Source organism: Polyodon spathula, chromosome 24, assembly GCF_017654505.1.
Source record: "Polyodon spathula isolate WHYD16114869_AA chromosome 24, ASM1765450v1, whole genome shotgun sequence".
Taxonomy (NCBI): Eukaryota; Metazoa; Chordata; class Actinopteri; order Acipenseriformes; family Polyodontidae; genus Polyodon; species Polyodon spathula.
The window spans coordinates 12272761-12289325 of NC_054557.1; the positions used below are offsets into that span (position 1 = coordinate 12272761).

General features: G+C 37.2%; 1 protein-coding gene across 1 annotated transcript; it reads right to left on the bottom strand.

Annotated features, from left to right (window-relative positions):
- Window positions 1-160: 160 nt before the first annotated feature.
- On the bottom strand, window positions 161-15774 carry LOC121299271 (aldehyde dehydrogenase family 1 member A3-like). The gene is made up of 13 exons (XM_041226937.1): window positions 15507-15774; window positions 13988-14092; window positions 13090-13230; window positions 10729-10858; window positions 8852-8913; window positions 8043-8171; window positions 7344-7457; window positions 7149-7251; window positions 6240-6424; window positions 5577-5741; window positions 4636-4793; window positions 2670-2744; window positions 161-2115 (listed from the first exon to the last, which is right to left on the bottom strand). The coding sequence occupies exons 1-13, from the start codon at window positions 15600-15602 to the stop codon at window positions 2043-2045; spliced, it is 1536 nt and encodes a 511-aa protein (XP_041082871.1). The 5' UTR covers window positions 15603-15774; the 3' UTR covers window positions 161-2042.
- Window positions 15775-16565: the final 791 nt, after the last annotated feature.

The following is a 16565-nucleotide window of genomic DNA, read 5'->3' on the forward strand; positions in this document are numbered from 1 at the left end:
TGTAATAAAACTTACATATTGGGAGTATCTGGTTTGATAATGTAGATATAGTTGTGTGTTCAACACATGCAAAACATCAATGAAGGAAAACAAATTGGACAGATTTTTTAAAATCTTGAATACCATTTATTTAAAAGAAAGAAGGGGTGTTGTAGGATATTTAAATATATAAAAGTCAAAAACAGTTTAAAAGTCAGAAATCACTGGAGCATAATCATACACATCCAAGAATATTATAACAATTAAACATTCTATATTGGAACTGAAACAACAGTATTACAATTGGTTTGATGGCCTACATTGACATGTCATCTATTCAAGAAGAGAAAAAAAAAAACCCACCAGGACAGACATCTCTTTTACAAAACACTTAAATGACCTATTAAATAGAAAATGATTGTTGTATATTTTACAAGTTGTCTTAAATGCTACAAATGTAAGACAGACACACACACACACACACACACACACACACACACACACACACACACACACACACACACACACACACACACACACACACATATAATTAATTAATTAACAACCATTTTGCAAACCATTTTATTAAAGTAGCCACATTCGCATTACCAGGGAGTCATAATAATTGAAGAGGCTCATTCATATCATTTACAATAGAATTGGGCTGAACTATAAATGCATGTTAGTGTGAGTCCCCACCCCACCCAGTGAATATATTATCAAGGGCTGATTTTAAAACCAGAGACCATAAGATTATAAAAGCTGTAGCTGGTCTTCTACTGGGGTCTATTTACTGTCCCAGTTGGGAAATCTAAACGGCTACACAGAGATGTTATAATGTTCATAGAAACAAAATCTAATGTATAGTAAACCGCATACCAAGTTCCATTGCAATCTTAAAATGTGAAGTGTTTATTCATACCCAAATACAACAACGTTTTTTTTTGTTTTTTTATATTAACAAAGAAAATTTTAATAATACACATTCACATATAAATATTATATAAATGTCCTAAAGAGCAATTTTCAAGTTTGACCTCATTCTCTACCGGGAATCTGAAATCAAACAGCAGATCCAGCACAGAATGCTTTGCTTCCAAGAGATTAAGCAGACAACAAACCAACTATTAAAGGGTATGTTTCTGGCAAATTATTAGTCTGTTTTCATACATGTGGTGGCCTACTTTAGTTTAGATAATACAGTAGTTATTTTTGTTCTGCCGGTGTTTCAATCGCCAAGTTCAGCTTGTCGCTGTTATTTTGTTTGAACTCTTCCTCTGCCTCTTAAACCTGACAATGTTGAGTGCACCTTCAAATTCCGTCCTTACTGTTGAATTAACCTTCACGGCTTGGTCGGAAGAGTGGAACCAACAGTGCAGGTTAGAGTGCCAGTGGGGAAGCAGTTTACAGTTGCCGTAAACTAGAAAAACATTCTGGATGGCTTTGGAATTATAGACGGCTTGTAAAACAAAACAAAAAAAACACAAAACCCACAGATGTCTTTGAAGCTTTCCTTTTGTTCTGTGAAGTGAAATATCAGGAACTGCCTTTGCAAACTTTAAATTCACAGAGCTATGTATATCCCTGCGGTTTGAGAAATGGGGAAACTGGCTGATGGACAAAAAATAAGCCTTTGTGGCTTGAATGGCTTGCTAAAGGTTATACAACATTATGTCAAGATACACAAGATACATACAATTCTGCAGCACCTTCCTTGATTACATTGCCCCAGTAAGCCTCTTAATAAACCATTTCCCTGCTGCTTTCTCAAGAAGCAGGGAAAAGAAAACAAGGGGCTGTACTTCAGTCCTCCTGGGTAGACAATTTCTAAATAAATAAAATAAGAGCTTTTTAGAGTCGAAAATCTAAAACATATAAGGAGATTCTTTTATACACTATGGTTTTAAAACACATCCCTTGATTATCTCTAAAGGGCTGGTGTTCTGATACAGTAGCATGTGCTGCTGTAGCACCAGCTGTGAGGCTGGCACGCTTTGTTCTCCACTCCAGTAGTGACTTGTACTGTACACTGGGAGTTTTCCAGTTCTCTGTTCATTGTTTATTCAGTGATCCTTTTGTGTAAGTTTGATTGTGACTGCTTTAACTTCGGTGTATTCTGCCAGAGCGTATTCCCCACTGGAAAAAAATTAAATAAAAATAAGACACATTTAAAAAACTGAATTGTACACAACCTTATGGCCCTTGGTCAAAACAAAACAAAAATATATAGAAAATAGGACTATACAGGGATGGAAATAAGACTCCAATTGAATATCATTTTCACCCATTCCAGGTTTTAATATGCGCTTAATTAGCCCTAGTGTATAGGTAACAAGCGCAGGCGTGTCTTATTAAACTCTTAGGAAAACCAGGAATGGATCAAACTGCAGTTCCCATTTCCATCCCTGTTATATAAATCTACAGAATTCTCTAGACATTTTGGACCAGGGGCAAGTCTTTCCAGACCCGTGGAGAGTTTGAGACTGCTTTCTTCCAGGGCTCTCCTTGCTTGCTTACAGAAGAAGTAAAAGCAGGGAAACCAGCTCCACTTGCTTCAATAGCTTGCTGACAACGCTCAGTAAAATACAACGTGGTACTGTGTATAGATTTACATGTACTTCAATATCAAGCACCATCACTCATTTGCATGCCATTATTTATATATAGAAGAGAACACAAGATGTTCTTACAGTTCTCTGCCATTTCCCGACATCTTATAGCCACCGAAGGGAGCCTGTGCATGGAGAGCATTGTAACAGTTTATCCTGAGTGAGAAAAAGCAGAAAAATGTCTATGAGAATGCAGTGCTGAACTGCTGCTTTATTGTTAAGCAACAGTACTCAACACAGCCTGAATTGCATACAGATTATTAACAGCAGCTAACAATTAGGTTGGGAACCTCAAATAAATATGCAGAAATATATTTTGAAATGTGTTTTATTGTGGGGGGCATCATTCAAAACCTTGAACCCGTCCGTCTGTCTGCCACACTCTGCTCCAGACTTTGATCATAGACTACTGTTCTCCTGTTGATACGGCATTTGAAATGGTCAGTAGCTTCAGCTTTTATTTGAATTGCTTTTGGGTGCTGCCTTTTCTTATGCAGAGTTATTATAATTTTTGAAAAGAAAAATATATATAAATCTGCCTTTACCTGGCTTTGAGCTTGTCTGATGAATGCTCAGTGGTGGGATTGAACATATTAGATAGATAAATAGCTAGATAGCTAGATAGATATAGCAGGCTGGTATGTAGACAAAGTGGTTGGTAAGAGATAAAGTAGTCTTAGCACAGTTGAAAGCTCATATTGCCACTTGGTTTTAATAGAATGAGCAAGGCTGCTTAGTCCTGGAATGTAGGATTCTCTAGACAAGCTCAAAACAAGCGGAAAACCATTAAGGCAGATTAGAGAAGAAAGTTCAATATTGGAACAACACAATCCAGAACCACACAATAATAACTGTAAATCTCATGAAATAGTAAAACAGTGACTGTAAATTTGAAAATAGTAAAACCGTGACTGTAAATATCATGAAATAGTAAAACAGTGACTGTAAATATCATGAAATAGTAAAACAGTGACTGTAAATGTCATGAAAATAGTCAGGCAAATGTAAAAAACTAAAACAAAAAATGATATTTGAAGACACTCTTCAAGTGATTGAAAGGCCCCTTTGTTCTGAATATGCGTGACCTGGTTTTGTATAAGACTGGTTGTAAGAATAGTTACAGTCACAGTTCAAGTTTCCAAGCTTGGTGGGCACTACTGGTGGGATAATAGCTGCTTCACTTTTAATCAGTTTTAGTCAATGAAATCCAGGAACTAAACAGCGCCAAGCAGACATCTGTTTAGCTCTACAACAGCATAGTAAACAATGCAGTTTAATGTGCTTTATTACAGCCCCAAAATTAAGAAATTCAATACTGAAACAGAGGAACCCTTCTTGACAGACTGTAAATAGTTACCGTGTCATTTTGGCTGAACACTGACATTCTTACCTGACATTTTCCTCAGGCTATGTAAACTCTAATGCTTACAGTATTGTATTTGCCATCTTTGAGTGCCATCTTGTGGATAAAATGCACAACTGCTTTAATTTCCAATGAATTGTTAGATTGTGTATCTCTGTTATGAGAATGGTAGTGTATCCAGATCAGCCTTCCTCCTGTAACAATGGCAGTTGTCTGTTTCCGCATTACGCCATTCATTTCAATCAGAGAACCAGCATTGCTGCAGGAGACAGAGCGAACTGGATACACTATGAAATTAATAGGAGAAATTTGTTCTCTTCTGAAGAACGCTCACATGTGAAAAGGTGTTAATAAAAATATAAAAACAATCAGGATTTATCCAAAAAAAAAATCACTGTTATACAAACAACACTGGATACAGCAATGGCAAAGCAATGCACTCTTGTAAACGCTGCAGGGTGTTCTGTAATGCGATTACGATATCATGTTAATACCAGGTATAATTTACACTATTGTATAGTTTCATGCAATGTAATAGTGGCACATAATAGGCTGGTGTTTGTGAAGCTTTTCCTTAATGCTCATGTGAACCAGACTGGGTCATGTGAATTATGTCATCCTTATAGCATCAAAGCATGTCTAATTCACACAATGAACTGGGATTGCATTAAAAGAAACCCTTACCAGACAGTCCCAGCCTCCAAAGCAGAAGCTGCACTCAGCGCTTTGTCCATGCTTTTTGTAAACACAGCTGCTGCTAATCCATACCGAGTACTGTTCGCTCTCTTAATGACTTCCTCTTGGCTTTTAAACTTAAATATACACTGTACGGGTCCAAAGATCTGTAATAATTAATCAACACAGTAAAATTGGTGTTTTTATAATAGGGATAGTGAAGCTGAAATATTTTTCCTGTTAAGAATGAACACGAATATTGGCCTTTTATCTACAAAAAGCCATAAATTCTTGCAGGAGCTAGTCCTTTGGTGCCACCTCCTGGTCACTAATAAAATAATTGCGCTACCTGTAGTCCAGGGCTTCTCAAACTAAGTCCTAGGGACTCCCTGTGGCTGCTGGTTTTCATTCCAACCGAGCTCTCAATTACTTAACTAGACCTTTAATTGAACGGATAATTTGCTTAATCAGACCTTTTACTTGTTTTCAGCTCGGTTGGAATGAAAATCAGCAGCCACACGGGTTCCCCAGGACCGAGTTTGAGAAGCTCTGCTGTAGTCAGTATCAAGACTCTATGGTCCCAAAATCATTTGTCAAATAATCAAAAATGTGATATTTCAGCAGGTGTAGCATTTTAGAAATAAAATAAGACATCAATAAATGCTTCATCCGACATTCAATGTGATACCAGTTTTGGAAGTCACCATTTCAAAAGAAAACCAAACTAAGAGTAAAATGAAAAACAAACAATCCATAGAATAGCTCTTCATTGGTCGTGGAGATATCATTTGGGACACCACTATTCTGATGAGATGTCTAGATCATCTTTGAAGTGAGTCCAATGATCTCTTCCAAGATACCACGATATCTAGTAAGCAAGTGGTCTAAGTGGTGTGAAACTGACAAATACCCCTGATGTTGTTTAACTACATATACAGACAGTGGCGTACCTCCTCCTTAGCAATGCGCATGTGGTCTTTAACACCCGAAAATATAGTGGGCTGTATGAATAGACCTCTGTCCTCAATGGCTGAGCCGCCATACTCCAGCTTGGCGCCTTCCCGCCTCCCACTGTCAATCAGCTCCATGATCTTATCAAACTGCTCCTGGTCAATCTGGAGGGGGAGAGGGTCAACAGGGAAAACAGTGAATCAAGCTGTTGAATGTGGACTGATAAATAAATAAATGAATTTAGAGGTATTGTTTAGTTTCTGTTGGCTGTTCTGCTGCACACATTTATGATTTCCCTGGCTTCTTATGGCACTTCATATTTCCAATGTTTCAATGTTAAGTCAACATTGGAAGCAGTGCCAGAACTGTCAGGTATCCAAAAAAAAAAAAAAAAGGCTTATTAGCTCCCCCTGCATGTTGCAGAGTGTAATGGTAAATTACATGCAACTAACCTCAGACACACGCTTCATAAAGATTATTTAGAGAAAGCATGTTTTCACTGAATGAAGAAAGATCTGTGTGCATGAAACTTTAAGAAAAACCAACAGTTAATTGAAGCTTTAAGGTGTGATATGCAGAGTCCCGAGACAAAGGTTTGTAATTTATGAACCTTTATACTGAAGGTGGTTATAGAGCGCAAGGCTTTGTTGTGTTAGAAGTACCTGCGGTCCCTGGGATGTTCGTGGATCGAACGGATCCCCGATGACTCTCTTCCCAGCGTGCTCCACACTCCGCCTGACAAACTCCTCATAGATCTGCTCCTCCACGAAGATGCGAGAGGCGGCCGTGCAGCACTGGCCCTGGTTAAAGAACGCTCCCTGCTGCGCCTCCTCCACTGCCAGGTCCACTGAAAGAGAACCACAGAGAGATGCATGAATCCGTGTACCACTGAGAGAGACTCCGGAAATCATTTCACAATGGAATTCACACACAGCCTCCCCAACCAGGTAACTCACATAATAATCAAACCACATTTGTAACTGGACAATGCCTTCAGAAATCCAAACAAACCTGTAAAGCAGTAAGCAATGTAAAGATATTGGCCTATTGGTTACACTGTCATAAAAAAGCATCATGCTTCTGCTCTTTTAATAATGATATGACCTCTTCAAACTCTGTGAACTTTAACACCAACTCTGATCCCTCATCAAAGTCTGTTCAGTTTAAGGTAGACAAAAACACTTCTATTATCCAAGCTTTCTTTTAAGCGGTTTGACCATTTGATGCTGCAAATATTTACCTTATGGATCAGCAGTTCAAGTGTAACATGTTGCTTTGATACTGTCAGAAGCAATACAACAGATTTATGACTCGCTCTTCCATCGTCACTACAGGTCAGTTAGCAAAGACAGTTTCTGTCATGGCGTTATTTACAATGAACAGGTGTTTGTGGCAACAGGATCAAGGAGGGAGAAAAGCATTGGTCAAGTACTAGCCTGTATTTATATTCTACCATCAGTAGATGAATATTTTAAATAATACAATATAATATATATATATATATATATATATATATATATATATATATATATATATATATATATATATATATATATATAAATAGATCTTACAGTCAGCATCAGCATAAACGATGCATGGATTTTTCCCTCCCAGTTCTAGAGTCACTCGTTTCAAGTTACTTTTAGCAGCCGCTTCTTTGACAAGTTTCCCAATCTACAAAAAAAAAAAAAAATTATAAAATAAAATGGTCAAACAGCATGTGAGTGTTTTGCAGTGATGTTTATTTATTTATTAAAGACACATACCTCGGTTGATCCAGTGAATGCCACTTTGTCAATATCCACATGGCTAGCAATGGCTGCACCGGCTGTGGGTCCAAATCCTGGGACTATATTCACCACACCAGGAGGGAAACCAGCCTGAGTCGAGAAAAAACGAACTGTAACCCGTTACAGGCAAACAGCACTCTAATACTAACTTCACTGATATCAACCTGTTTGTTTAAGATGCATGTCTAAAATATTTCTCTTTTTTTAATAAAGGTAATTCTGAAGGTGAGAATTATAATTACAATTACAGCAACACAACAATGTGTTCCCCTGGGGATCGGTCTCAGCTCCATCGGTATATTGAGGGTTCCTTACACTTGAATCCTTGGGGAGCAAGGATGCAATTCTCACAATCTATTGAGCCTAACGGGACTGCAGTGACTCTACAGCGCATGGTCCACAAATGCATTTTCTAACAGCTCCTTATTGAAGTGCTGTTTAAGATCTAAAGCTTGTAACAACTTGTGTTCCAAGAGAGTACCAGAGACATCAAGTTCACTTACAAATTAATTCTCGGTGTGAACCTGTCAACAGGTATTGCTTTAAAACATAACCCTTGCTTTATGCATCAGTCTGTCAGGGGTTATCCATAAGTGTTTGAACTGCTATCATAGAAGAGGAGTCACTTGTTTGTTTGTTTTGCTTCTTGTATTCTGTATGCACTGGTGTACTCACTTCCTTCACTAAAGCACCCATGTACAGTGCTGTTAGAGGCGTCTGCTCTGCAGGCTTGATAACCACAGTGTTCCCACAGCTCAGTGCTGGAGCCATCTTCCACATAAACATTAATAAGGGAAAGTTCCACTGCAGGGGAGAAGAGAAGCACATGTTTTTACATAGAACCAGACTGGATACCCCCCTAATGAAAACAGGGAAGGGAAAGAGTGCTTCAGGACTAAGAACAAAGACAAAAGATAAAGCTCTGTGTTCCCAAGTGCGTCCATCTCATATAGAGAGTCTGACTGGCATTATCTTATCGAGCTGACACCAGTTCAGATCCTGATACCCAGCTATGTTCACCTGTGAGTGAAAGCAAACACCTGGACTGCATTCCCCCAGGGTTCACTTTGCACCTCTGCTTCAGCGCTCTGACAGATAGCATCACCGTCACTAAAGAGCTCACAACAACAGAGGCAACACCACAGCCACCTTGCAGTTTGACAATGGGAGATGGACAAGTGCAAGGCAAACAGATGGGTCTGTGGCACAAGAATCCAGAGGTTTCCTGTTTGATCGTCTGCATTTGTGAACCTGGCAGCACAGAGCGAATGGTTTCAGAGCGTCACGTGAAGTACAAATTACATTCCACAGTTATCTACATTAAGTGAAGATGCCACATTCATTCATTGTTGTCAATGAGCTTTCCATGAGCTTCCGAGTTCCTAGTGAGCTAACACATTGGAGTACAGCTGAAGACTCCAGTTTCACTGACTTTGATGGGATAGTTTTGTACTGATGTGCCTCGATTTCCCTCCTTTACTTACGGGGATGATGGCTCCACACACACCGACGGGTTCATGCTTAGTGAAACACACAAAGTCATCATCTAAAAGGAGAGAAATATAAACCAGCGCATTAGCGAAAGGGTTTCAAAGCTCTCCTGAGCCAAGGAATTGCACGCTTCTTTCTGGGCAAACCTTTCTGGACTAAAAAAAAATAAAAAATAAAACATGAGAATTATAGCAAGCCAATTCTAATCACAGCCTCAGAACAAATAACTATATATTATTAGAGAGCCATATTGTAACTAGAGAAGAGGAAGCATTGAAAGGAGTGGGCTCTGGTTCAAGCTCTGTGAATTTTACCTTTGGCTCTGGTTTAAAGCTTTGTTCTGGGCTTAGAGACTCCATCTCCATTACTCCTGATACAGGGTGGCATCAGATATCGACATAAAGGCAATTTAAGGTGGTATTGCAATATTATGAATTAAGGTGGCATTGCTGATCGAAGGCTTGTCCAAGTTTCACATTAACAGCATGGCTTCCTTATCTATGTCAAAAGCCACCATAAGTATGAAAGTAGATAATTCAGCTGAAATGAGGAAGCGACGGTCATTTGAAATATCAACTAGCAGATATGTGACATCACATTTTTGTAATGTGCCCTTTCAATATGTAACTGTGATGATCCCTATTTGAGTCAAATCTTTATGAATAAACGTTAGGATAAAATGTACAGTTCACAGTATGATCCCAATTACATTCTGTAACGTTTTCATAAGATTGCCATATATATGTGTGTGTGTGTGTGTGTGTGTGTGTGTGTTTTCAACTCAAGATGATTTGAAAAAGGGTATGTTTATGATAACTTTTGGTTTATACTTGGGATGAACTGTAGCTTTGCAGTCCTCTTGCTCTTCCCTAGTGACATGAGTTAGATATATTAACTTGTGGTAAATGGAAATATTAATGTATGAAATAACAAAAACCCTGACAGATCAGAAATAATGTGCCATGTTGCGATAAGTGACTCGGTTATTGCGTTTATTTCCCTTAAACAGTGGGGGAGTTTACCCAGCTGTTAGAGAGCGAGATGAGACCACCCTCCCAAACAGTCTAAATAGCGTGTAACCGCTGAGTGTATAAATCTGACCAACTGGTCTACTCTAGCTACCATGACGTGTGCTTCAGAATTACGCTGAGCAGAGCTGAAGCACATTACCAAAACAAAACTCCCACTGAGAGCGTGCGGTAATCAAAACACCCACTGTAAAAAGTGATTAAGTTTGAAACAATCCAAGACTCATCATACATCATGCTCACAGAAATATGTTTAATCTATGTTGTAATAGTTTCTTAACATCAGTAGACTTTTAAAAATGTTTTCCAACAGGTTTGGCTGCCAGTGACACCTTTTTAAATACACTAGCTACGCACACAAGCAAGTGACCTCATCATATGTCTCCTGATTGGTGTTCAGGTTCCAGCTGGTGCACTTTTGTGGTTTATGGAATGAACTCTGTATGAGTTGGGAGACAATAATGAAGTGAGTATCAAACTAACACTGGATTTTATAATGACATTATTACAGGGTGTGCATTTCGTATTTTTATATTATGGGCCACATTTTCAAACCGTTTACTCCAGTCTTTAATTAACTCCTCTTTATTTTAAAGAGTTAAAACACCTGTTCGTTTTACAAAACTAGAAATAAAACAACTAAGGTATATAGTTTAAGTTCTCTTCATCACACTAAAGGTGTATTGTTTTTCATTTGGCAACAATTTAAAAAATGTAGAAGTTAATTAATGAATGGAGGAAACGCTTTCAAAATAAGATTCAAGGTGCGTATTTGTATTAAGATTGTATGTATGTATGTATGTATGTATGTATGTATGTCAGACCTCTTTAAATGGACTTACCCACTGGCATGGTTTTGCCATGTATTTTATCAGACCAGCCTGCATAGTATCTCAAGGTTTTTATACAGCCTTCCAGGTCAATAAAAAATGCATGGAGGAATGGTTTTCCTGTGTCCATCGTTTCCATTGTCTGCAAAAAACAACACCGAACACATATTTCATAAGCGCTGGCATCTTAACATAGGGGGTTACATACAACTTGCAGTGGATTTGACTTAAGGTCTGCCTGGCAACACACTGGGGGTTTTACAAAACAACACATGTGGTGCTACAGGGTTGTAGGTGCTCTCTGTCCTGTATGAATTCCCCAGAACGCTACTTGAGATGCCACTGCTATTGAAAAAAGAGCTCACCCTGAGGACATCATCCACAACTTATCTATCGCTGACTTTGGACGCAAGAATTACATTCCTTTCTTATGAATGGCCTCAGATCATTTTTCATCTAAATAAGAGAATGAAACCAACTGCAGAGAAGACACCCAGCTGAGGATTGTCCTTTTATTAAAAAAAAAAAAAAAAAGATAACACATGTGCATGCCAGGACTCACAGTAGAAGGACCCATCATGCAATATTTACATAGATGCTTTATGTTCAGTATTTGTGGGTATTTCTCTCGAATATATTCAGGAATCTAGCCCCATGTTTGCACCTAAAACAATAACCTGTATGCTGATGCTGCTACTAGAGAATGAAAAGTTCATAAAAGCTCTGCAGTAAAGAATTGCAGTTCAAAACATAACAGTTTGGGAGTGACAAAACTTTTTTTTTTTTTTTTTTTTAAAGATTGTTTTCTTCCCTGAAGCAATCACTAAAGAACAGCAGCTCAACAGTATTTTCTTTTGTTCTCTTTTTTATTTCAATAATTCTGGTAATACACCACCACACAGGCTTAAGCAAATGTGTGACTCTTGTTATTTGTAAAATTAAATAGTACCATCTAGATACAACATTATCCTCTTATTTCTAACCTGATTAATTTTCTGTGTTCTGTTTAATACTATATTATTGCGTCTGCCGTTACTTCCTATACTTATCAACTATTCTAGAGAAGACTTCTGAAAAGACTCCTCAATGCAGTCGCAATAGTTTTGCATTGAACACTGAAACCCATATGTGAATCAGAAGGGATAACGAAGATTTTTTCTTTTGTTTTCCTGTGCAAGAGTTGGCTTAAGCAATCTTTTGCTGTAAAAGCTCAGACTTCCTCTTAGAAATGTAATTACCTATCCCCCTAGGCTTTAATTATTATGAAATAAACTAGTAAATAACTTATCCAGATCCGATAATAGCTCATTAAATACCTATCACCAAAACTAAACAAAATCTATGTTTATTTTGTCATCTCCAAGTTTACTTCCATTCTGTGTGTACAGGTTTGGGAGTCACTGCAATTACTGATATAGTAACCCAGTCTGGCATGTATGTAATTAACAGTCACATGCAAACCCACAAAAACATGACTTCATTCACATTGTTACCTTGTGAATTAAAATAGTATCTCCTTTATAAGATGTGACAGTTGAATTAAGTGCAAAATGATTCAGACCAGGATTTGATTACGTACGATATAATAACTGCCTATGGTTTTGCAACATAACTTTTAGGAATGTTGTGTTAGTTGATGCAGTTCATTTAGTGTTGCATTGCTGAGGTCTGTCTTATTATCTAAATAGATTTCAATACTGCAGCCATTTAATTTAATTTGTCTTTTAATACATTCTCAATGTTTTTTTTTACTTAGTTGTCAGCCAAATTAAAAAACTAAAACTAATCAGAAATAACTTCAGAGTACATACCAGCCCCCTAAATTAAATTGCAGAATATTACTCTACTGTCAAGCTATTTCTATGTTCTGGTAAATAACTGTCTTTAATTTCCCATTACCTTTTCCTTTGTGGTTTTAGTTCCTGTAAATACAACTTTTTGGTTTCTGGATGTGTAATTTAGAACATGCACTGAATGAAAAGATTTGCTGCAGGAAAACACATTTTAAACTGAATGATGCATATTTTAAAAACTGGTCCAGCTATCCTTGCAGAAAGCCTCCAAGTATGCAGCTAATTACATCCCCAGGCGCCATAAAAACAATACAAAATCAGAACGTGGACGTCACTAAATATGGAATGAAGTCCATTTTTTTTAACTGTAAAATAAACATAATTATTATGTTTTATATATTATTTTAACCTCTGGGTTCCATTACACGGGCACATACATTTTTAAACCCTGTTCCTTTCTTAATTTCCGAGGACCTGAACTTGTAAAATTGATATAGGCGCTGGCAGTATTCTCATGCAGTTAGTTACCAGTACATCAGGAACGCAGACTGATAGACAGGCAGGTAGGGGATGCACTTACAGCTAACGCCACCCGATCTCTTTCAATGAGGTCTGCCAGTTTGTGTAACAGTCTCCCTCGACTCGACACATCCATCTTTCTCCATGGAGAGCTCCTGAGGTTAGCTGCTTTTGCAGCTTCCACTGCCTTATCTACATCAGCCTGAGAAATAGAGATGTGATTATAAAGACAACGCATTGCACCACTACAGAACATCTGAGCCACAATGAGCCTTCTGCTCACTAGACTTCTTCTAAAAGATGCAGCTAAACTGGATAATAAAATTAATAGGTGATTGTATGTCAGCAGTGATAAAACTGCTACAATCCTGATAGCCTCCTTTAGACCTCATCATCAGATACTAGGAGTAACATCAAAGTAAAAAATGACTTAATAGACTTGTGTGTGCATTAGAATCCTTGATTCTGATACCCTGGTGAACTTGTGCTAAGGAATACTTATAGCAAATATGCTTAACAATTGGATGACTGAAGCTTCACAAGATATAGCCTAAGACATAAGTGTGACATAAGAACCTATGGATATTTATTTACCACAAGGTATAGATGGCAGACAGGGGCTTAAACTTGAGTAATACATTTGGTTACTGTCAGTTTTGTTAACAGATAGGAAACTGTAATTACATGGGTATACATAAGTGTACACTGACCCTTTACATCATGGTGCAGTTATTGAGTATATCATGAACATACATAATCCTCTTAAAGCAGTCTTGAGCATGTACCTCAATCGTGATACAGCTCTCAAGAGAAGTAAACAATGTGTAGAGATTGGAGAACTCGGTATAAACAGAAGGGCACATTTCGCAGATCCGATGTTAGTCGTGTCTGTTGGAAAACGAGCAACTACGAGTTTTTTTTTATTTTTTTTATAGGAAATACAAGAACAGAACGTTTACCTTGTCAGCTTCTTCCACGTCGCAGATTTTAGTGCCAGTTGCAGGGTTGTAAGTCGCAAATTTAAGACCACTGACAGAAGTGTGCCACTCATTATTAATAAAAACCTGTGGAAAGGGAAAACAACATGTTCAAACGAACACACAGTTAGTGTATTTCCAAACATGTCTATTGGGCTATTTGTATAGGCATTTCCCCGCTGCAAAAGAAACGCGCCTGTTGCCGCAACACACATAATCCAAAGGCAGAAAAGGAAACAGCATCAGAGCTTGATAAATAAGTTAAATAAATAAGTGAAAGTTATCTTGTGAACGAAAAAAAAAAAACGAAGACAATATCTTGAACACCTGCGAAGCCTATAGCTATATATTATTTAATTCATCAACCTGTTTCGCTCAGATTATATTATCACTGCAATTATTGTATTTCTCTGATTACATGTAAATGAAGTAAGATACGAGATTTGTTATGTGTTGACTATTTACTGTAGGTTACACTGTAGACAAAAGAGCTCTTATTTGCATTTCCATCAGCGTTTCTCTAATATCAAGCTAAAACGATCATGACATTTAAAAGGTTCCATCTCTGTACAGACGCACACGATATTTTGCAAATTCTTATTGAAAGTAAATATTCTCTGATTTTCACACTGACAAATCTGCATTGAAATGTTCCTGTTGAAAAACAAATGTATATCACTGTTAAACCCGTTTGCCTTACAGTAATGTGCCCTATATATATATATATATATATATATATATATATATATATATATATAGATATTTTTATATATATATATATATATATAAATATATAGATTATCGTACACCTAATATATGTTTGGTTTTTTGAATTTTGAATTAAGTATAGGCTATTTATAATACCTTAACATAAATTTATAATGCTGGTATAGGACCAGTACAAAATCTAATTAATTTATTTTAAAAAAAGTAATAATACAATGAAGTCAGATATGACTACATGGTAACACACTGTATTAGTTTTTAATTGTATTATAAAAATGAAAACTACAAATCCTTTTCAAATTTAACATTTAATGTGTTTGACTTTTGTTTAACCAGGAAAGTCTCATTGAGATTAAAATCTCTTGTTCAAAGAAGACCTGGAAAATGAATTTCCTAATATTACAATTATTAGGATCCGGTGCTTATTGGATCCTTACTCCAGCAGCCTACATAATAAAAGAAAATACTACAGGAACGTTAAACGACATTTTAAAATTAATGTATCTAACACATGTATCCTGTACATTATCGTTTTTGTATTCATCGACATTTCTAAGCAGGTATGTTGTTAAAAGCGTATTTTAGTTCATAGTGAATTCACACAAATGACATGTTAAACATGTACAACGTTTCCTCATCTTCCCCCTAAATCCGACAAATTTGTGTTCGTCTATTTCAAACACAGCCGTATGACAGCGCTGTACTATCTCAATGCAACCGAAGCAACAGGTACTGGAGCTTCTGTATGCTGGAATTGCCTGTCCCAGCATCTTACCTTTGTGTACTTCACTTCCAGGTTTTTAATGGGATGAGGGAAGAAAGGGATCTTTTTCTCTGGCTGCCCGTTCTCTGTAGTCCCGTTCTCTGCCATGTTAGATATAATAATGTATATTGTAGATTGCTCCGCTGCTGCTGGGTGTTGATGTGTGTGTGTGTGTGTGTGTCTGTGTGTGTGTAGCACAGTGAACAGGCTTTATAAGAAATGCATGTTCCTCCCAGACTGGGATAGCGGTTAAGAACAGGCTAGATTACCCCGCCCCCAAACCCTAATCGCTTTTCATTTTTTCATTCATATAATTCTGGCAGTAGCAGTTTTACCTGAGTTAGCCTTTAGACTAACGTGCGTGTTTTTCTTAATTGTTAGCATTGTCATATACCTAAAATGTTATGAGTATTGCCAATTCCAATATTTTATTTATAATGATTGTTTACGCGTAGAAAAACACTTTTAATTTACTGTAGCCCGTACATAACCTACCTATTGCTACAGTAAAGTTATGTGATTAAAACCGATAACGTCATAGACTACCAAAACTATTGTACAATTCGTAAAGATTTAAACAGATGTCATACGAGTCGTAGTATTTCCGCAACATCTTTCTAAAATCTTGTATTTATTTATTGTAGGTTATGAGATCAGGATTCAGACTACAAATGGAAAAGTTTTAGAGCAGATGGGAATTATTTCCATACAGTCGGATTCTGCCGAATTTTGCGCTCATCTTGGCACTTAAAATATGTAATAAATGGCCTACACCAATCAAAGGAACCCTGCTAATGCTTATTCCATTATCCTATGTGTATTTAATATCTCCCCACGTCACAACTGTTTTTGCAGTTATATTTAGTAAACATTTTGTCACCACCTTACCAGACGTCGTGCTTGTGCGTAGGCTTAAAGTTACTGCATACAGCCTAAGGGAAGGAGAACTAACTAATGTGTTACCAGCATATTTGCGTGCTCCAATGGATTATTCTGTTCATCTAGCTGCCGCTCGCTGTTTTTTTTTTTTTTTTTTTCTTTTTTTTTTTTTTAATTTAACATCTGCTCTGG

Excerpts from the sequence above, each read along its gene's own strand:
- LOC121299271 (XM_041226937.1), bottom strand. The coding sequence starts at position 15,602 with ATGGCAGAGAACGGGACTACAGAGAACGGGCAGCCAGAGAAAAAGATC. Across the intron at positions 14,093-15,506 it reads TGGAAGTGAAGTACACAAAG|GTTTTTATTAATAATGAGTG; the intron begins GTAAGATGCTGG and ends CCCTTTCCACAG. Across the intron at positions 4,794-5,576 it reads TGCGCATTGCTAAGGAGGAG|ATCTTTGGACCCGTACAGTG; the intron begins GTACGCCACTGT and ends TAATTATTACAG.